Consider the following 21466-nt stretch of genomic DNA (forward strand, 5'->3'; position numbering starts at 1 on the left):
CAGGCTGCACTTCTAGGCAGTAGGTGGAGTTGTCACTCTCACTGGTTAGGTAGAATATTGTCTTCTATTCAAATTGGTTTTAAAAGCCATGTGTTGTTACTTCTTTTCTTTTTTTTAATGTGGAGACTGGAAATGAAGTACAGAGGTGCCTCAGTGAACAGATGTGCTGGTAAGACAAATGCTAAATGCACCCACTAAATTAGCAAGTTGCTGAACTTCTGATAAAATTTAATAAAACCCACTTTTTTGCAACCAAGTTTTGTCAGATTTGACTATGTTTTTACTAAACCGAATTCTCATTGCTGTTGAGTGGAAACTGCTTGAATGAAAATGGGGGAAAATGAGGTGAGAGCTGGATGTTATTTAAACAACTGTGACACATTATATCCTGCCATGAGAAATCATTATAATTCAACAGAAGAGTAATGTTGATGCTTAAGTGTAGCACGAATTCAGTCTCAAAAAAAAAGGCTTCTACCTATTCTGAATTTTTAAGTCACGTCATCTTTCAGCTTAATGTTCCTTTAATATCAGCCTGCCACTCTGCAGAATATCTCAGAAGTTAAGTACTTACATATACATGGGCTGTAGCTGTAAATGAGATGTCTTCTGTGGACCTTGATAGCCGTAAGAGTCAAATCCACCTATGAAATCAACTGAAAGGTGGGGAAATTGCTTTCATTAGCAAATCTTTTCAGAAGTGATAGGCACTATCATTCAAGAACCACCCAGCACACAGATTACTTTTGGCAGACCCCGTAATAATCTGTTAAAATTAGACCAGCTAACTGTGGAGATGCAGGAAAAAGGTAAAAAAAGCAGAGAAAGGCAAACTCCCTTTTCTAATTTTAAAATCAAATTAATTTTAAAATCACAGAAAGACAATAAGGGATTTATAACAGCCATCTGCCTATCAGAAATAGCCCCACATCCCCCTTTTTCAAGTAGACTGCCTCACTGGAGTACAAAACAACATGTTATTCAGATATTACAAATGCTGAAAACCATTTATTTATTGGCATGAATGCATTGCTTCTGACTGTGATTAGTGTGTCTGGCTTGCTGTCATACTGTGGTTCAGTGATGTAGAGGAGAGAGCACATTGATCTGACTCTGTCTGAGAGACAGAAGTTTCTCTGATTCCCTGCTTTGACATTTGGGTTGAAATGCATGAACAGAGGTTTGGAACAATTCATATGAGCTTCAGAGATGAGGCTTCACAGATCTAAGGAAACCAGCATTTCTCTCAAGGCACTGCGGGTCTGCAGGAAGGTTGTAGGGTAGGAGTTATTTATTAATTCACACCACTGCCAGTTCCCGATGGTCTTCTCATGTTTATTGTAAACAATTTCCAGGGCAATTCAGTCTCATCTGAGCCTGAGACCCCTGTTTCTCTGCTATAACACTTTCTTTATACAGGTAAAAGTGCACCCTTTGCTTCCTTTGCACCAGGAGACCCAACTATTGGCTTTTCGAGGTTATTTGTGGCCAGCTCTCATACCTGAAATACTGTCTCTTACATAGCAGATGTGAATTTGACTTTGCTTTGGTAGGAAAGGGCCAAAGAGTACAGGTATGGAAGTGTATTTTTCACAGATCTGGGCACCGCTACTGACAGACTGTTTCTGTGTACATTAAAAGCAAAAAAAAAAAAAAAAAAAAGAAAAGGTTCTTTGATAGAGGATAGCTTCTTGTGGATCGAAAATGCAGTAACTTTCACATAAAAACCACAAAATGTAAATTTATAACCCCTGGTTTGAGAAATTTCACAGTCATTGGAGTCCTTAAAACTTGCATTTATGAGGTTATTTCATACTAAGGTACCCCTCAATGTGTGCCACGCTTATCAATTCAGTCACACGCATTCCAGACATGTTAGAAAATCAAATTCCTGGACCCCTCTGTCCACCATTTACTTTGCAAGCAAAGAGACACCAAAACACTAGACTGGACCGGTACAGTATGTCGCCATTACAACCACAGATATGTTGAACTTGTCATCCACCTTCTTCCCTGGCAAGAATGGCCCCTGCAGAAATAATTTAGCCAATTCTGTGCTCTGTGGCAACATTACGTATACTCCTATCCCAGAATGATGTTTTACTAAATTAATCTCTGACATCTACAATGAAGGAGGTTCTATAATCTCTCCGTTGTTGCCTTTCCCTGCACCTAACTTCCTAATGTCTAATTTAAATGTAATTTCCTGCAAATTAACTACTTTTCTACATTGTGGCCTTTTCTCTCTATGGATATGAAGACAAATGAGCCATTTTTTTTCTTTTATAACTACTTTTAAGCATTTTCAAAAACTATTTTCATGCTATTCATCTTTTCCAGATTTAAGCATACCTAGTTCTTTCAAAGTTTTTTCACAGCCCATGTTTTCCAAGCCTCTAGATTTCCAAGCCTGAAAATCCTTTTTCAGTCTGCTTATGTTTTTCTTACAGTGTGGTGCACAGATCATGACGAATTGGAACAACTGCCATGTAGGTCTTCTGTATGTTACCTGGAATAATATGGTGGTTTTCTTGTTTTTTTTTCTTTTTCTTCTTTTTTCAGTGGCATCATACAAACGCTTAATAACCATATCTGTATTTTTATGTTTTGACAATAACTGTAGTCTAGCCAAGTAGTCCATATTTTATCTGAAGACACTTGATTGACTCTTCCCCACAGGAGTTCTTTTGTACTTGTCTGTATTGACTTCCATCTTCTTAATTTCAAGCCACTTCTCAAGATCATTTTGACTTCTAATCCTATCTTCACAAGTGCTTGTACCCCTCCCAGTCTGGTTTCGTCTGAAATTTTTACAAATATTCTCTCCTCTATCACCTTTGCTGTTAACAAAAATAATGAAGAGAATTATTTCCCTAGCCAAGGTCCCAGTGGGATCCTGTCTGAAATGTCATCCCAGCTGGTTGATAACTAAATTTCAAATAGACTTTTAAACAATTCTGCACACAACCTATGATGACTGCATCTGGACAGTGCTTCCCTGGCCTGCCTAAAACCTTTCATAGGGTCAAAATCTTGCTAAAATCAAGACAAATGCCATTTGTTGCTTCCTGCTTACTCACTGTCTGTAACTATCAGAATAACTTTATTACAATGGGATCATGTTTTTGGAAGCATACTAAGATTATAGGCACAGAATGAAGAATTCACTATAGGAATATTTTTGATTGAAGTGCTGGGCTGAGAGGAAATAAACCTCCTCTTACTCAAATACAAAGATTGCAGCAAAAAGAATGGACATATCTTTGCTGTAGCTATTGTTTGTTGTTCTTTTGCCCAGTTTTCCTTTTTTTTCTCACTCTTGACCTCTGACAACACAAGTCAGAAAATACCTGTGTTGGACTGAATGTCTCACTGATTCAACCAATGTCACTTTATGGATGTTGCTTATACGCATTTGCCCAGCTTTGCATTTCTTGTGTACTTCCCAAGACCCTTAAAGCAACCAGTAAACCGTTATTAGAAGGCTGCAGGCATAGATACTCTGGTTTGCAGTCATGGGGCAAAAGGTCTTAAGGGTGATTCTAGAGTTGTTTTCAGAAAATGAGTTTGTGTGGGCATGAGAGAAAGATGCATGAGGAATATCTCTGCATGCATTGTGTCCTTCCCCTGTTGTACAGAGTAAACACAGAGTGTTAACAAGCCAGATTGTCAAGTGACAAGCTTGTACAGACATTTCTGTGTTCAACCGACGGTGGAAGTTCCCACATGTGTAATCGAATGATGGTAGGGCAGAGAGTACTGCTGTGACCTTGTTGTAGGCATACAATGGCTTCTTACACGCAACAACAAACTTTGCAAGGTAGGTAAAGGTAGGTAATAGAAAGCAAACTCTAATACAAAAGGATTTCAGTAATTTCTTTGTAGCAAGTTTTCTTGATGGTGGCAGTTTCTCAGCACTGCAAAGCCTGCAGTGTCCAGACTGTGCTAAAAGCTCCCTGTGGACTCTGAGCTAGTTTCTCAAAGCATGCAAAATGCTGCCCTTTCTGCAGGCATTTTATCCTGACTGTGCCTGAAAGGTCACTAAAAGTGTCGTACGACTGATACATTCCTGGCAGCAGTAACATGAGATGAATAAAACAAGGCTCATTAGCTGAACCGCTGCAGAGGCTTCCGTCTTTAACCTCATCTATCAAACACATTTTTGACTATTCTATTTTACATTCATCTTTCATGTCACTGTTATCAGAAGTAGTTCTTTTGTCATGTTTTGCTTTAGTAAAAGCACACGTGCACATACAAACACAGAATCCCATTCCTTTGAAATATTGGGTTCTGAGATGCTTATTTTCCTAGCTGGACTTGAAGAGGATAATAACAGTGCTACTTATTTGTAAAATGTGTTACAAGAAATTCAGCCAGAGTGTTTTCTTCCTTTGCTGGTGTTAAGGGTCTTGTCAGGCATATGACTGCAGTTACAACTGTAACACAAACAGGACATATGGCTCAAAATAGGGACATATTTTATATTACTAAGTACCCCCAGGGATGCGAAGTTTCAGTCTTTGCTCACAGTCACAGTCCCCACTGTCTCCATTGTATATCAGGACAGAATGAGAGGCATAAATGGATTTCTTGTTTTTCATTTCTGGAAGTTTGTGATGTATAGAGGGACCATTAAACTGGGATGCACAAAGAAGACCCCATCAGCATGGATGTGCATATGGGAGAAGGGGCTCTCTAAAAACTAGCAGCAAGAAATAATGAAAGGATGAAATCAATAGATGGACAAAGGGAAACGAAACAGTGTGGAATAAAAGCAATAACATCTTCCTGTAGAAAGCAAAAGGAAAGATACTGAATAGAAACCAGATGACTAGACACTATTCTTATAGGAATTTTCCTCTGTAAGATATAAGTACAGAAGCATAAAGATTCAGGTCCACAGCTAATATATGTATTTATAGCTTCAGTGAATTCATTGAAGCAACGATAATTTACATTAGCTTAGCATGTGACCCAAAGAGTCATTTAGGGCATATGTGTATAGAAATGTGACTGACGCTATGGCTTTCCTTGCATTTTAGTAGGCATGCAAAAATCAGTGCAGACTAGATATGAAAGGATATAGAGTTTAGGAATGGGGAAGGAGATTAGTGGCTTTATCTGCAAAGAAAAGGAAAGGGAAAGGTTGGGAAACAGCCACGTACTTGACTAACCTGTGACCTGCAGTGTGGATGACTTCTTGACTGCTTTCAAGCCCTCTCTTTTGTTCCTTTGCTACTATTGTTTGTTTTGCTGATTATCTCACCACTACCCTTGATGCATGAGGTCTTGCTTCTCACAGCAGTGAATGTACTGCCAGCTCTCAACCCTGCCTTCACCACAGCATCCGCTTCCTGCCTGTGGCTCCTTCTTTAAAATGTCCTCGGTAGTAATTCTGCAATGAGCGTGACTTCTGTCACTGATTCCTCCTCTCCTCCTTCACTTTGTCCATCTCCCTGATGAAGAAGCTTGGCTCCTCCAGCTTTATTAGTTCCATCCCAGACACCTCCATCACCTCCTCACCTGCTTCCTTTCTCCCATCTCCACCTGTTTCTCTGCACACCATGTCTCCCGTTTCTTGTATAAGCAAGCTGATAAAGTAGTCCTCCTTTCTTCAGTTTGCCAGCCTTTTTCACTCCTTTTACAGTTCATGTCCCTTCCTCTTTTACTACAGTCACAGGAATTTTGTCCTGTAAAACTTCTGCTTATCCCAGTGACAGATTCTTTCTCTTGTTCTCTTTTTTTGCATTTCCCTCCCAACACAAATACATGTGAATTCCTTTCATTAAAAAATCAACGCACCCTTATCCCTGCTTGTCTCATTCTCTCTCTCTTCTGATGTTTTCAAACACTTTCTGGAGATATTTTCCTCCATTTCTGTAGAAGATTTTCTCCCATCTTGTGTTCTCTCCCTTGCACGCAGCTGGAACCACAGTCAGATCATCTCTTCCTATCCAAATTTGGGTACCGGTAACCCAGAGCACATGGTCCTCTCCGTGGTCATACAGCCACCTTTTGCACAGCTGCTGCTCTCTTCTTCCTGAAACCTTTGCTTCACTGGCCTCCTCTCTCTCCTCTGCAGGTGCTCACCTTCCTCCTCTGATCATTCATCTCCTTTCTTGATGGTTCTCCCACCAGCACACTGCTGGAGTCCCATGAGCAGCAACCTCTGCCTTTTATTTTTCTCCACCTCCTGTAAATGGGGTAGTTGCACTTGGAAACGCAAATGCTGCTGTTGGCCCTCTGAGATGTCACTGAGTACCTGGCTTGTGCTCACTCTGCTCCTTCTTTATAAACTGAAATCTCGGCTTCTCTTTGTGATATTTACCCATGAATAATTAAACACCAATTCTAGTTCAGCATGGCTAAAACCAGAACTCTTAGTTGCTCCTCCCTAACCTTCTCTGCTACCTTTGATAGTGAACAATGGCACTTGTATCCTCAAGCCTGCCTGTCACTTGAGGATATAAGCTAGATGTCAACTTTGGTTTGGGCTGTGCACAATTTAATTTCCAAAGCTTATTTTTGCACATTGAAGAGGAAGACTTTTTTATCTGTTGACAGAGCTGTAAGATTTACCCAGGGCTCTCAGTGTCAAACACCACAATTGTTCCTTTCTTTTGAACTCACCAAATGCAGAGTTAGGGAGACAAAAGCTGCAGGTCTCATCTTTTTGGCTAGGTTACTCTTCTCTGCATCCTGCTACTGATTTCATCTTCTATATTACATCAAGTAGAAGTTAAATCTTCTTACATTTAAAGCCTTTTGTAGAGACTCCACATCAGTCTTTCCTCCTTCTAGTTCTAAATTCTAAATTCTGCCCCCATGCTTCCAACTTGACCTCCATACTTTTAAAATTTCCAAATATTTTCTCCCCTTGTGAGAATGTTTTCACAAAAAGTTCTCTCATTATTTTCCCTAAAACTCTTCTTTGCTCTGTTGGCAATAATTAGGTTGCCAATGCCCTTATATTCCTGTCTACCACAGTGAATAATATTTGCTCATAGTTTCTTTGTGCTCACTTTCTGCCTGTACCCACCAGTTGCCTGTTGTCTAATAGGTAGATTGCAAGCTCCGAGAAACAGGGCCGGCATTCATGTTTGTACAGTACTTGGCATCATTCTAGTCCTTAAATATATTCATTAATCTAAAACACTAAAATAATGTTAAAAATTTACAATTACCCGCAATAAAGATGGTACCATTTAAAAAGTGCTATTGACCAGGGAAGAGTATGTGCATGTGGACATGGATGGTTTTTGCACATGCATGTCATGACTGAACATATTTCCTGTGTAGTATAGCAGAGACAGAACACGTGGTGTACATGTGCTACATCTGACATGTGAGGTCTTAAACTTATGTACACTGGCTCTGGAGGCCAAAGACTTGGCCCCTGGACTCGGAGATGCAGTGATTAAGCTTCACTGCCACAGCAAGGCACTCCACTGCACGCGTAGCTGGGAGAGAGGGGAGATGGCAAACAAACTACAGCTAATAAGATCACTGGAGGCACTGTTGGTGCAGAAGTCAGTATGTGAGGCAAGAGAGAGCTGTGCGCAAATGCTGGTAGCTAAAAACTGGCCAAACTCAGAAAAAATGGAGGGGAGTAAAATTAGGCTTGGTTTTAATAACTTTGGAAGTGACATACGGGAAAAAATATAAAAGAACATATGGGGACACCCTTGATCCTGCAGCTTTGCCAGTATCCTGCTACCTGCCTCAGTATTTGGTGGAGACACTTCCAAACACTTAAGTGCTGCTGCCTTTTTATGCTGTGAGCATGGCCTGGTGGCTGTTCCACAATATAGTACACAGTGGGAGGTTTGCTTGACTACAATCTCAATAAAGTTTTTTTACAATGATAATCAAACGTTATTGGTCTTTGTGCTGAGTGCACAGCGATTTAGACTGGCAAAACAGGATAGAACCAAGCCCTGGTAAAAGCAAGGGGAAGGGGAGCGTCTGCCAACACATGAGGCTGTGTCCTTCCTGCAGGCACGGGGGGGTTAAGAAATGGCGTAAGGACTTGGACACTCTGTCTGTTTCTTGCGGTGCAGTGAACTGCATTTCTGCCAAAGAGCCAGTAATGGCCTGTGAGTGGTCTTAGCTCACCCATTTGCAAGGTGAAACTAAAACCTCAGATTTTTAAACTGTAACTTCATGGCATTTCTGAGCATTATGATGTCCACAGGAGCAGCAAAGGGAAACCCCTACACAAATTTCAGTGGAGTTTTTTCAGCTCAGACGCTGCTCCACTGCCACTATTTCCATGATGTTTACTTTTATAATAGTCAAAATTATTCTGTAATTTTTTGCTTCACAGGGACTTTTCCTCCAGATTCGTCTCCTCTTATCATCTTTCTTGTTGGATAAGGGCTTGCAGCACCTTCTTCTGTCTCTGTTACTGCTGAACCCCTGGCTAATTCTTTGATCAGCCCTTCTGAGATAAGATGTAGGACTGGTGAGGTACACAGGTTTGTGAAATCTGATAAACACCTCCTGATGTCAACACCCTTACAAAGGTACTGATGGGGATCTCAACCTGATACTCCCTATCATTAGGACCAAGCAGGGATGCGGATATTGCATTCAAGGTGAGCCCAGCTCATGGTTGTTCCCAGCTCATGGTTGCACTCAGCAGAAAACACTGGATTTTTGAATTGCAAGCCCTTGTTCTTGTGGGGGACTTCAACTTACCAGATGTCTGCTGGAAATATAACACAGCCAAAAAGAAACAGTCCTGGAGGTTCCTGGGGTGTGTGGAAGATACCCTCCTGACACAGCTGGTAAGGGAGCCTACCAGGGAAGGTGCCCTGCTTGACCTGCTGTTTACGAACAGAGAAGGACTGGGGAGAGAAGTGATGGTTGGAGGCCGTCTTGGGCTTAGTGACCATGAAATGATAGAATTCTCAATTCTTGGTGAGGTAAGGAGGGGGGTCAGCAAAACCACTACCATGGACTTCCGGAGGGCAGACTTCGGCCTTTTCAGGGCACTGGTTGAGAGGGTCTCTTGGGAGATGGTCCTGAAGGGCAAAGGGGTCCAGGAAGGCTGGACCATCTTCAAGAAGGAAATCTTAAATGCACAGGAGCAGGCAGTGCCCATGTGCTGTAAGAAGAGCTGGTGGGGAAGATGACTGGCCTGGCTGAACGGGGAGCTTTTGCTGTGACTCAGGAAAAAAGAGAGAGTTTATCACCTTTGGAAGAAGGGGCAGGCAACTGAAGAAGAGGACAAGGATCTCGGACAAGGATCTCGTTAGGTTATGCAGAGAGAGAATTAGAAAGGCAAAAGCTCAGCTAGAGCTCAATCTGGTCATGGTCGTAAGGGATAACAAAAAATGTTTTTACAAATATATTAACAACAAAAAGAGAGCCAAGGAGAATCCCCATCCTTTATTGGATGCGGGAGGGGGAACATTGCCACCAAGGATGAGGTACTTAATGCCTTCTTTACCTCAGTCTTTAACAGCCAGACCAGGTATCCTCAGGGTATTCAGCTCCCTGAGCTGGAAGACAAGGATGAAGAACAAAATAAACTCCCCATAATCCAGGAGGAAGCAGTTAACGACCTGCTATGCCACCTGGACACTCACAAGTCTATGGGGCCTGATGGCATCCACCCAAGGGTACTGAGGGAGCTGGCGGAGGAGCTTGCCAAGCCACTCTCCATCATTAATCAACAGTCCTGGTTAACCCAGGAGATCCCAGATGACTGGAGGCTTGCCAGCGTGACACCCATCTACAAGAAGGGCCAGAAGGAGGATCCGGGGAACTACAGGCCTGTCAGCCTGACCTTGGTGCCAGGGAAATTATGGAGAGGTTCATCTTGAGGACACTCACAGGGCACGTGCAGGACAACCAAGGGATCAGGCCCAGCCAGCACGGGTTCATGAGAGGCAGGTCCTGCTTGACCAACCTGATCTCCTTCTATGACCAGGTGACCCGCCTAGTGGGTGAGGGAAGGGCTGTGGATGTTGTCTGCCCGGACTTTAGTAAAGCCTTTGACACTGTCCCCCACAGTATTCTCCTGGAGAAGCTGGCGACTCGTGGCTTAGACAGGTGCACTCTTCGCTGGGTTAAAAACTGGCTGGACGGCCGAGCCCAGAGAGTTGTGGTGAATGGAGTGAAATCCAGTTGGTGGCCGGTCACAAGCGGAGTCCCCCAGGGCTCAGTTTTGGGGCCGGTCTTGTTTAATATCTTTATTGATGATCTGGATGAGGGGATTGAGTGCTCCCTCAGCAAGTTTGCAGATGACACCAAGTTGGGTGGGAGTGTTGATCTGCTCGAGGGTCGGAAGGCTCTGCAGAGGGATCTGGACAGGCTGGATCGATGGGCCCAGGCCAAGTGTGTGAGGTTCAATAAGGCCAAGTGCCGGGTCCTGCACTTGGGTCACAACAACCCCATGCAATGCTACAGGCTTGGGGATGAGTGGCTGGAAAGCTGCCCGACGGAAAAGGACCTGGGGGTGTTGATTGACAGCCATCTGAATACGAGCCAACACTGTGCCCAGGTGGCCAAGAAGGCCAACGGCATCCTGGCCTGTATCAGAAATAGTGTGGCCAGAAGGAATAGGGAGGTGATGGTGCCTCTGTACTCGGTGCTGCTGAGGCCACACCTCGAACACTGTGTTCAGTTTTGGGCCCCTCACTACAAGAAGGACATTGAGGTGCTGGAGCGTGTCCAGAGAAGGGCGACGAAGCTGGTGAGGGGTCTGGAGCACAAGTCTGATGAGGAGCGGCTGAGGGAACTGGGGTTGTTCAGTCTGGAGAAGAGGAGGCTGAGGGGAGACCTTATCGCTCTCTACAATTACCTGAAAGGGGGTTGCAGAGAGATGGGTGTTGGTCTCTTCTCCCAAGTGATGAGTGACAGAACAAGAAGAAATGGCCTCAAGTTGTGCCAGGGGAGGTTCAGGCTGAGTATTAGGAAAAATTTCTTTACTGAGAAAGTGGTGAAGCATTGGAACAGGCTGCCCAGGGAGGTGGTGGAGTCACCCTCCCTGGAGGTGTTCAAGGAACATGTGGACGTGGCATTGTGGGATATGGTTTAGTGGGCATGGTGGTGTTGGGTTGATGGTTGGACTTGATGATCTTAAAGGTCTTTTCCAACCTTAATGATTCTGTGATTCTGTGTGATGAATGATGCTGAGGGTCCAGAAATTTGAGAAGCTAAAATGCATCTCAGACTCCCAGGTGGAGAAGGAGTCTGGTCAGCAGCTGAGCCTCAGGACAGGAGGCGAGGAAGACTATGCTATGGAGCAATGCCTCAGCAAGGCAGGGCTGGCCAGCTGCAGCAACCATGTCAGGGAGGTGGGAACCAGGGTCATGGCTGAGCAGAAAGGAGCCAGGGTGAAAGCAGCTAGGAGTAATCAACCAAGGGCTGGGACGCACAAGTGAGGCTTTGGCAGCTGAAGGCAGAAACAGGGACCAGGGAAAGGGCAGGCAAGAACAAGAGCCAGAGGCCAGGAGGAATTGGCTGGATCATAACTGCAGCAATGAGATATACTGGACTGAAATGGTCAGTGATGCTTTTTGTAGCTGATAAATGCAGTGAGCCACCTGTCAAGCTTATAGACCTGGAAATAAGGTTGCAGTGAGGTAGACTGTTGCTTGACCCCTGCAAGGCTTTTCAAGGCTTGTCCAAGCTTGCAGTGGGGCTTTTCCAATGCTCAGTAAAGAGTCTGTAAAAGACCTCCACTCAGCTATGAGAACATTAATAGTCTGAAGAATATATTATTTTTCTAAACTGGACAGACCTGGACACTGCTGGATAATAGCCATTTGCTTTCAAATGTTCATGCTTGAGTACTGAGCAAAAAAAATAGCCTTGAAATAGTTTTTGACTGAGAAATCGTTCTAAGAATTAAAGAAAATGTGGGGGAGACTGAATGATCATACAAGTTATCAAATGAACCGTTAGGAAAAATTGTTCTTAGTCTATCATTGCTAGGGGCAAGCAATAAAGAGAGTAAAAAAGAAAAAACAAGGAAAAAGAAAATGCCTGGGGCAGTGGCCTCCAAGTGTGACCACCACACTAATAAATTAGAATAAGAGTCATTAGTAGGTGCAACAAAGTGGAGAATTAAGGCCCAAATCTATGAAAGTTAACAATCCAATACTAATGAAGACCTATCTAGATATTTAAAAGGAAAAGTAGTAAGGAAAACTTTAACAGAAGGCATGCTGATAAAAATAATTTAGTACAAAGCTATGTCCCAGGCATGTAGGAAACTGCGAGGAGCTCATGTTGACTGTATCAGCAGGGAAGACACTAAGAAGCTGTGGGCAGGTGTCCTTTTCAGGGCCACTGGAAATGGTTAATGAGTCTAGTCCACCCGCAGCAGCTCATCACTGCTCCTCTCCAAGATGCATCTGTCCTTCAGTCCAGACTGAGCTTGGCTGGCCAGGACCTGCGCTATTACACCCGCTCGTTTTGGCTGAACCCCCAAGGAGGCAGCCAGCTGCCCTTAGAGTCTGGGAAACCGGGGTGGGGAAGGGGGCCAGCAGACCCGCAGGGCCGCCTGTGGGCTGCTCCTCTACCTGCGCTCAATGGGGTCGGAGCTGCCCTCCCTCTGTCAGGGCAAAGGAGGAGATGCTCCCTCGGGCACAGAGCAGGAGGGCTTACCTCCAAAGCCTGCCCTCCATATTCAGTGCAAAGTAGCAACAAATGACTCGCATCAAAATGAAGCCTTTCACTGGCATCAAAACAAAACAAGACGGTCTGCCTGAAACCACTTTCCATGCAATTTTCAGCTTGTGGAGAGTCTCAGATTTTGCTGATTTTTCCTGATTTTGAATATGAGTTTTGTTTACTTTTAAACGTCAAAACATTTTCATGGCCAGGAAGACCACGTCCTACTCAGCTGCGGCAACAACCTGAGCATCTCTTCAAATCATCTGCAGCTTTTCTTGTCAGAACTATCACTAGTCACTACCTCATTTCTGCTACCGGTTTGACATAAATGAGTGGGACATTGTTTCATGATCTGGACTTCTTTGTGTTCCCCTCCTGAAACAATTAGTTCATGACAAGACAATGTTTTCAAAACGTTTTGGTATGAAATGTATCTTTCTTCATAAAAGAGATGTTAACTCTTCATTCCCTTTTCACATGTGCGGATCTTTTCCAATACTTCTGCAACTTGTCTTTCTTGAAAAGGTAAAACATGGGTGGTGAATAGTTCAAAAAAATAATGCAAGGTAAGTATATCCCCCTGGCTGTTACAATGCATTGATTTTACGAAGCATTATCCCGTTGTGATGAGCTGCTGGAATGGAAATGTTACTTCCTTCAAGCTCTATGCTGTTATTTAGACATTTTTTAAACTTGAGGTTGACAATCCCCACAGGAGGTGGTGATGGATGCAAGGGGAGTGACAGGGAAGACAGCGAGGGAGAAGAGAAATTATCATAGATGGAGCCAGCAACACCACCATTTTCTTCCGTGTGATTTTATTTATGTATTTGCCTCATACCACAGCCCTGTCTCCTAGGGATTCCTTGAACATCAACTTCATTAGTTATGAAGGCAGCAATCCATAACCAATTTTCTTTTCATGTCAAGCTTGTTCATGTATAAACCCAGCCCTTTTGTTGGAAACATTTGCAATTAATCCCACAAACAAAGAAAATGCAAATCGTACAGTCTACCCTAAGCAACCCTTCTGACTCAAGGCCCTGACCACCATCTATTATACACTAAAATGAATTGAAATTCCCGCTTTGAGTCTAACCTAATTTTCTAGTGATAATAGGCATGGATTCCCAGAAGCATTCTATGCATCTAGATAGTAACATCCTAATTTCCTTTCCTGGTAAATATTTTAAATAAGAGTTTAGCACCAAAGGATATTAACCTTTAAATTAATTGTAATTATAAAATGCCATCACTGATTTTGTCTTCAGACTAATTACTTGGTATTATTTAAACAAACTGCACCTCCTCTGAGCTTTAAGTTTGTTTCTCTCTCTGCAGTGCAGTGCCAAATCATCACAGACCAGGCTGTGTAACATCTGCCAAGCCCTATGACACCTTGGACCACTCAGGTCCATTTGCATCTCAAACGCAGCCAGTTTCAGTTGTCATATCTTCCTGCCATAGGCTTTCCCCGCTGCTCTTCAGCCTCACACTCTGCAGCTCAGACATTTTCAGCCTGTGCTTTCTAACCAGCCAGCACGCCTTGTGGGACGCGGAGCGCCTGCGCTCTGCACCAGTGAGAATGAGATGCTCAACACCAGCCTTCTGCTCTGGGAAAGGTCCCCTCCAAGACAGGACATGACTAGAAATAATGACACAGGAGGCAGCTATTGATATGTGCAAAAGGTTGATGCTGTACAGGCATCTCAGGGAATTTCCTAAATGTTCCTGGTGGCACTGCAGCTCTCCAAGACAGCTCTCTTTAGGATGACAAGCATGAGGCAGTACCCTGGGATCAGCATCCTGACAGCCAAAGGCATCCCATTTCCCTCCCTTTGGTTTACTTAGTTCATGTAGCAGTCACCACACTAAATGAAACAAGTAAATGGAAAAAGCTTCTAATTTAGCCACAGGCTATGAATTGGAGAGTGCAGCTGAACAAAAACAAGCTGTAGCTTCAGCTTTTGTAGCCTGTTCATTGAATTCTCATTTGTGAATGACCTGTTCAACAGCTGAACAACTGTGTTTTAAATATTGGCTTGTATTTGTTCCTACGCTTATTTGCTCCTATGTTCCCTCTGCAGATTGCCTAGGCTCTCCTTAGCATTAACCAAACAAGTCAGACCAGTGATTCACCCTGTCGTGAGAGAGGTGTCTACCACATATAGGGCAAATTGCTCTTTGGAGTTACATCCCTGCCTCCATTGACTGTGGAGGAAATCTTGATTGTTAGTTTTAACTGCAGGCCTAATTACATGAGGCTGTAGGTATGTGATACGAATATTATCCTTGACTTTTTGTGGCATCAGTGAGGGGCCCAAAAATGCAAATATGTTTCTCCTCATGATACTGCTATTCCTTTATGACAGATTCCGCTTCTATTATTTCAACGATGTAAAGGGTTTGAAGATGCAGAAACCCCTTCCCAACTACCAAAAAGTGATCACAGGTTCTGTAATATTCCCACATCAGCTGAGGGAGGCAGTTGATGATGGTCTATAAAACCTGTGGCAGCACAAAAAAAGATGAAGATGCAAAAGGTGAAGATGGAATGACTGTTGTTTTCCAGAGAAAGACGCAGGATACGTTACACAAATGGTAGGTGCAAAACTAACCAAATGTTTAGATGAGGTGCTGGAACTCCTTCTCTTGGGAGGCTGTGTTTGATAAAAACCATAGGAGTACACTTTCAGGAAGAAAAGACCATTGTGGGCAACGAAATACTTGAGACCACTTCTGGCTAAGGAAGTCCCTGAACTGCAAATTACTGCCAGGATTTTTGGGGAACCACAAACTTGCTGTGTTCTTATATGCCTATAGGGCAAATAAGTATTACAGTACGCATCAGAGGTTCTTCATTGCTGGTTATTGGATCTTGGGCTGGATAGACCTGGTACCTCCTATCTTGTGTTGTGTTACACTAGCGTAACAGATAATGCTGCCTTGGTAGGGCTGCAGCTTACACTGCAGCTGTGGTGTCACCTTTTAACTGGGGGGACGAGACCTGCCAGGCTACCCAGGACAGCAACCTCCAGAGATATATTCAAGGCCAGCCCTGATGCAGAAAGATGGATGCAGTCATCTTCAGCCATCTCCCTCAGCCTTAGTTTCTGCTTCCTTCCTATCTTTCTCCTGTCCTGATAGTCTCAGAATTTACAGCCATATTCACCACAAAATGCGAAGGGAAATAAAGAAGCAGAATTAATAGCTGAACGTTTGCTACCGGTTTCTCTTTGCCTTTGTTTTAGGGATTTTTAAGCAGGGATGGAAGCCGAGGTATTCTTTCTCTGTAACGTCTCGCTAAGCAGATTGTGAAAAGCATTTGGCATAGCAATAAAGTGATACCTGAGCATATTCTGCACTTCAATAGTGCCTTTCATCCCAGAAGCTCAAAGTCATGAAGCAACACGCCTGTGAGTTTGTCCCTGTCATTATTTCCCATTTTAAATATGGGAAACAGAAGTATGGAGAGGTTAAATAACCTGCCCAGAGGTGGAAGGCAGCCTGTAACAGAGCTAAAAATAAAAGGCTTTTCTACCTCTCCCATATGTTTGTCAAAATTTCACATCTGTCACAACTAATGAATTTAATTTTGTCTTTTAAATGAAAAAATTTGTCATCATCTTCGTACTTCCCAGGTCAGGCCTAAGATCCCAGAGTGGATTGCTGTTTGGCACTGAGTTTATTGGTACATAATTGCTATGCTGTATTGCTCACCAGTAGATATTCCCTATTTGGGGTATTGTCTTCCTGAATGTTTTCAGTAATTCAAATAGAATCTTGAATTCAAGCTTTTATAAGGGGTGTGAAATAATTTTAAAGGGTTATCTAGAGCTTTGCTTCTGTGCCAGACCTCCCCAAAAGCTGGGCTCAAGGGATTATGCAGCAAAAACCTTTCTAACCCAGTTGCGATTTCTTTTGCTTTGCAGTTTGCAACAATGCCAAGATAAAACAAGATAGTGTGTGTGCAAGTTGGATCCCTGCTAGTGTGAGACAGTACAAAGGTTGTACCTCATGATACTCAGGGAACAGTCAGACAGGCCATGTTTATTCTCTGATTGCTTTGGCATTGTGTTATGATAGGTAAATGCTGTTTCTTCTCCCTGTCTGGGTCTGCAAGAGAGCCTTCTGGATTAAGATTTCACTATGGGACACAGACTGAATTGATGGTTTTCTCTAGGCTGGGGTTCCTTCCCAGCTAAAGGTGTCCCTCTAATAACAAGCCAGTCCCCTTTCCCTCGACAGAACCTGCAAGGGGAGTGCAGAATTCCCACTTCAGTAACCCAGGTTTCTTTTTTAATTGCTTACAGGCAAAAAGCCCCAGGAGGATGCTGTTTTATTGCTTACATTCCAGGGTTTTCCACAAAATATCTGTATATTTAATAACATTTTCAAAAATACATTGAATTTTCTTTTAGTAAGGCAGTAACAGCTTATAGCAGGGAGCCAAATTGCTAGTGAGGAAATGGACATTAAATGAACATTTCAGTGTTATTAAAAATAATGTGCAGCCTTTGAAAAATGCAGGCCTAATACGATTTTGGAAAACAAATGAGGAGCTCCAATAAGTTTACAGCTGTTGAATGCCTCCAAGTAATGATCGTTGCTGACATTTTCATGCTTTATTTTTAATTGCTGCAGCTAATAATGCTAATAAGGTAAGAATGACAATGGCTTAGGCATACCAGTGGCAATAGCGAAGAGGAGAGCATTGAGTCGGCAGCAGCCCCGTGGGGCACCCCTCCTCCCTCGTCTTTCCCGGATGGAGACCCAAGATGCTTCGAGCCTCGGAGTTCCTCCTCCCTATGCAGCTACAGGGAACGTGATGCAAAAGGGACCTTTGGGAGTGACAAACCACCAACTAGAGAAGTAGCTGGGGAAAAGACACCCTTGTCTGACCCTTGGAGATGGGTGCTGCAATTCAGCTCCGGTGCACCCAGCGTTAGAGCACTGCTTGGGACTGTACCAGGAGGGAAAGCAGCTTCCTTTTTAATCCTTGATGCAGAATTAACCCAAAGCAGACTGTTCTCATGAAAGGTAGTGTGGACTTTTGCTTTGATTTAGGGTGCCTGCTGCTGGATTTATTTGGTGTGTGAGTAATTAAAACCTCTAGACTTGCTGATTCAGCCCTAGTTATGACCCTGATTTGATCACTGTATTGTTCCATTCCTAATCCTTTAGTGAGGTTAGAGCAGGTTAATCTTAGTGAAATGTTTGCTTAATTCTACCCTCACTGATTTGTTCTCTTAATAAAATCTGCATAAAGAATGGAGAAATAGTAATTCTTTCAGCTTGTTCCAATTACTCTGAGAGCAAAGCTAATTCAGCTGAAGCAGCTTAAGAGCAACTTGATTGTGTTTCTACAGTTGAGGCTCTGTGCCAACAGAAGATGAGGTACCTTCTCTGCTCCAGAGCACTGCCGATATGTTCCTCTGGTTAAAATCTGGAACATGCCCTGTCTGGCTGTTGGATGTTGCATGACTTCTTCTCTAGTCATATATCTTGCTGCCCACTCCTGCCAGGCTCAGTGTTTCTGTCTCTTTTGCTCCTCTTGTGGACTGCTGTTGCTCCCATGGCCCATTAGCAAAGCAAAAGAAATGGGATTGAGTGTATGGGTGTTCACTACGTCCATCATGAGAAGCAAAAGGCTTTTTCTGTTGGCTGTGTCTCATCAGAAAGGCTTTTTCTATTGACTGTCTCATCAAACAGGACTTGTGGCTAAATGGCCCTTCGGTGTGACCCAATATGTTTATCCTTATGGCCCCCTGTGATTGGAGTGAGGCATCCCATTTTTACAGGCATGAGTGGTTCTGAAAACTGGAGATCTAGATTTCTCCTGTGATGTCTGTGAATATAGAGGTGGATAAGAAGACAGCAGTGTCTCTCTGTTGTTCTTCACGGACCACTTCAGAAGCTGGGAAAGCAGGACAGTGGTGTGGGAGAGTTGCTTTGTGATGACTAGTTTCACCAGAAAGACTGGATCTTTCACAGCTGACACACCTTTAGCACACAGAGGGAACACCAGCTGCCAAACTGCATGCAAGCACAAGCATGGATGCTAGGCAGGCGTTGGTGGGCAGCAGAGTAAAGCTTTTTTCTGCTCTGCTAGATGTCCAGCAAGTCTGGTGGAAGGAGTACACCATGGGCAGGAGGAATGTCTTCATCGCTCTGTGCCACAGAGGTTGCATAGCAAGCATGCAGGGGTGAGGAACTGGAAAAGTGGAAGAGGAGACTATGAGAAGAGAAACACAGCTAGCAGATCTGGAGTGACCTCAGGACCAAAGACTTGCATATGCAGGATGGTCTAGGAATGGCTCTGGGACATATTCCACTTCTTCTGAAAGCTTTTCTCCTTCACACTCACTCGGTCTGCATGAGATGACCCCATCCGTGAACGTACTGAGGAAGTTACGCTTAGGCATCTTCCTCTGGAGTATAAATACTAAATAACATGGCATCCATAAGGGATACATCACTTCTCAGAGGAGCGCAATAGATGGATGTGTTGCCAAAAGGGAGGGAAAAGATGAGAAAACATATCTAAATGGAAATAAAAGAATTTAAAATTAAACCTGAGCAGGGGGTATCTGTATGGGCTGCAGCCCCTGGCTGTCACAGCGAGCACTCAGCACATGTCCCGATGGATGTCTGAGCAGAGAGAGAACTAAAATCATTCTTACTCTCTATTAAATGCAGCCTTTCAGTAAAATTAAAGCTGCTTTAATTTTACGATACCGTGAGGGGCCAAATCCGATCTGAGCATTATTACAGTGTTGGCACGACTCACCCACAGAAGTTCCCCTTTTCTCTTTTTTTCCAGCCATGCTTCCAAACCTCATCGGAGGTGAAGCTGTGGTGCCTGAGCTTGTGCTGGCTTCGTTGCGCTGGGTGGGGATTGGCCCCGGTACCTCGGAGAGATGCTCACAGATGGGTAAGATGGCTCTTTGGCTGGAAGATGAGGCCTGGCTGAGGTGTACTAACAAAGTAATAAAAGCCTCAAAATAGGCAAGACAATGGCAAGAAAAGGTTCAAAGAAGCATGACGATCTGTGGCTTCTGAACAACAGGGAGCTCCTGCCGCAGTGAGCAGAAAACAATACCGTGTTGGCCACGGCACTTTGCTGCCAGGAATGTTGCTTTACAGACCACAGGAGAAATCTTTCAAATGTGCTCTGACTTCTGCGTTTGTTTAGTGAGCCAAGCCACAAGTCCCTTCCTCACTTCTTACTTATATCATGCCCTAAAGCATTGCAGAAGAGTGGAAAAAAGATTCAAGCCCTTAGAAGAGAGGGCAAAATGATATTAAATGGGATTTCACTTGGGGGGCAAGGAATCACTCTCCTCCTGCCCTGTGGATAGTGAATGCACTTAACACGAGAGCAGGAGAAAGCACCTATGACTGGGTCCTTCCCTCAAAAGGCAAGACCTATTTGTGACATACCCCTGCTCCACACGCCTGTCCCAAACTCTTTTTACTCTTATGCCTTCCTCGCCTCCACAGAAACACAAAGACAACTGAAATGAGCATAGTCAGAAAGACCTCCAAAGTGTGGTTTGATTTCAGCACTAAATCTCTCCTTGACGGCTCACAGTGGCACTGTATTGCCAATAGATTATAGGGTTGCAGCTATTTTCTACGCAGGAGAACACACAAAGGAACCCCCACCAGCCCTAGCAGTGCTCTCAATCAAATAAAAACCCTTTAGCTTCCTGTTGCAGAGCTCACTCTAGGATTCGTGTATATTTTATCAAAGTTACATGAGGTTTTGATACTTGTTTCCAAAGTGCTTTAGTACGAATCCCAAGATGTACTGAAATGCTGCAGTGGTCCTTTTAAAAAAATCAAGGTTATAGTAGAGAAAAAATGAAATGGCTTGACTCCATAGCATGTAATAAGAGCAAATTCTGCTCAACAGGCTTCTATTGATATAAATAAGCAGAAGAAACACAAACATACATCTATATGAAATCATTTCGCTCCTTGTAATTGTACCCTGGGAGCAGCAGGAACAAAGAGGAGCTCCACAGTTTCACCTCTCATAAATGAAGGTCCTGCAATGATCTAAAGCTATTTTTTGCCAGAAGTGCTTTTACAAGCCAACACACAAGTCAACACAGAAGAGCTATACCCTCAGTGGTAACCAATTACTGTGAAGATAGTTAATAACAATCTGGAATAAGGAGGGGGGAAAAAAAAAAAGCTTGTATTTGCCATTTGGGATTTTTGCTTTTTTTATTTTATGTCTTAAGCTAAGCTGTGAGGAAAAAAAATGGCAATGATTTTTTCAGAAGAAAGGAGTATGTATTTTTTAAACTCCATTTCATGACTCCTTTGTCTTTCAGGCATTTGCAAGTTTTAGATCAAGAAGGGTGGACAGAAAGGATGTTCTGGCTACAGTATAATAAGGCATTTAGACTGAAGTCAGCAAGAGCCAGCATAGTGGAGGGGTGATTTAAAAAAAGAAGAATTCATTTTGTGTGTAATAAAGCTTTAGTACTTACAGCTGTCCTCTTCTTCAGTAATACATTTCACAACATAACAGGCATAGATGAAGCCCGCCAGCTGAAACAAAACGTAATAGCGTTAGATGTAAAGCAAATACAATAGAAAAACAAGAGTTGGTTTTAGAAAAGCAACAACAGAAACAGAAATAACAAAATTCACCAGACTCTGTTTGATGAGGTAATGATGATTCTTCACAACAGTTTGGTAATTTTAATTGGAAATAGTCAGGGGAATTTTGCATCTTTCTTGAAAAACACACCCTTCAATAAAACTTCCAAAAATTGATCAAAATTTTTCCATTTCCGAATTGGCTTCTTTTTAACTA

General features: G+C 43.2%; 1 protein-coding gene across 1 annotated transcript in view; it reads right to left on the bottom strand.

Moving 5' to 3' along the window:
* Nucleotides 1–570: 570 nt before the first annotated feature.
* The window catches only part of NKAIN2 (sodium/potassium transporting ATPase interacting 2), a 545680-nt gene continuing 524784 nt past the window's right edge, over nucleotides 571–21466 (bottom strand). The window contains exons 5-6 of the mRNA XM_059835455.1: nucleotides 21138–21198; nucleotides 571–656 (exon numbers count right to left, since the gene is read on the bottom strand). Of these exons, the coding sequence (XP_059691438.1) occupies nucleotides 571–656; nucleotides 21138–21198 (147 nt within the window). The remainder of the gene's footprint in view (nucleotides 657–21137; nucleotides 21199–21466) is intronic.

This window comes from Gavia stellata, chromosome 2 (assembly GCF_030936135.1).
Source record: "Gavia stellata isolate bGavSte3 chromosome 2, bGavSte3.hap2, whole genome shotgun sequence".
Lineage (NCBI taxonomy): Eukaryota > Metazoa > Chordata > Aves > Gaviiformes > Gaviidae > Gavia > Gavia stellata.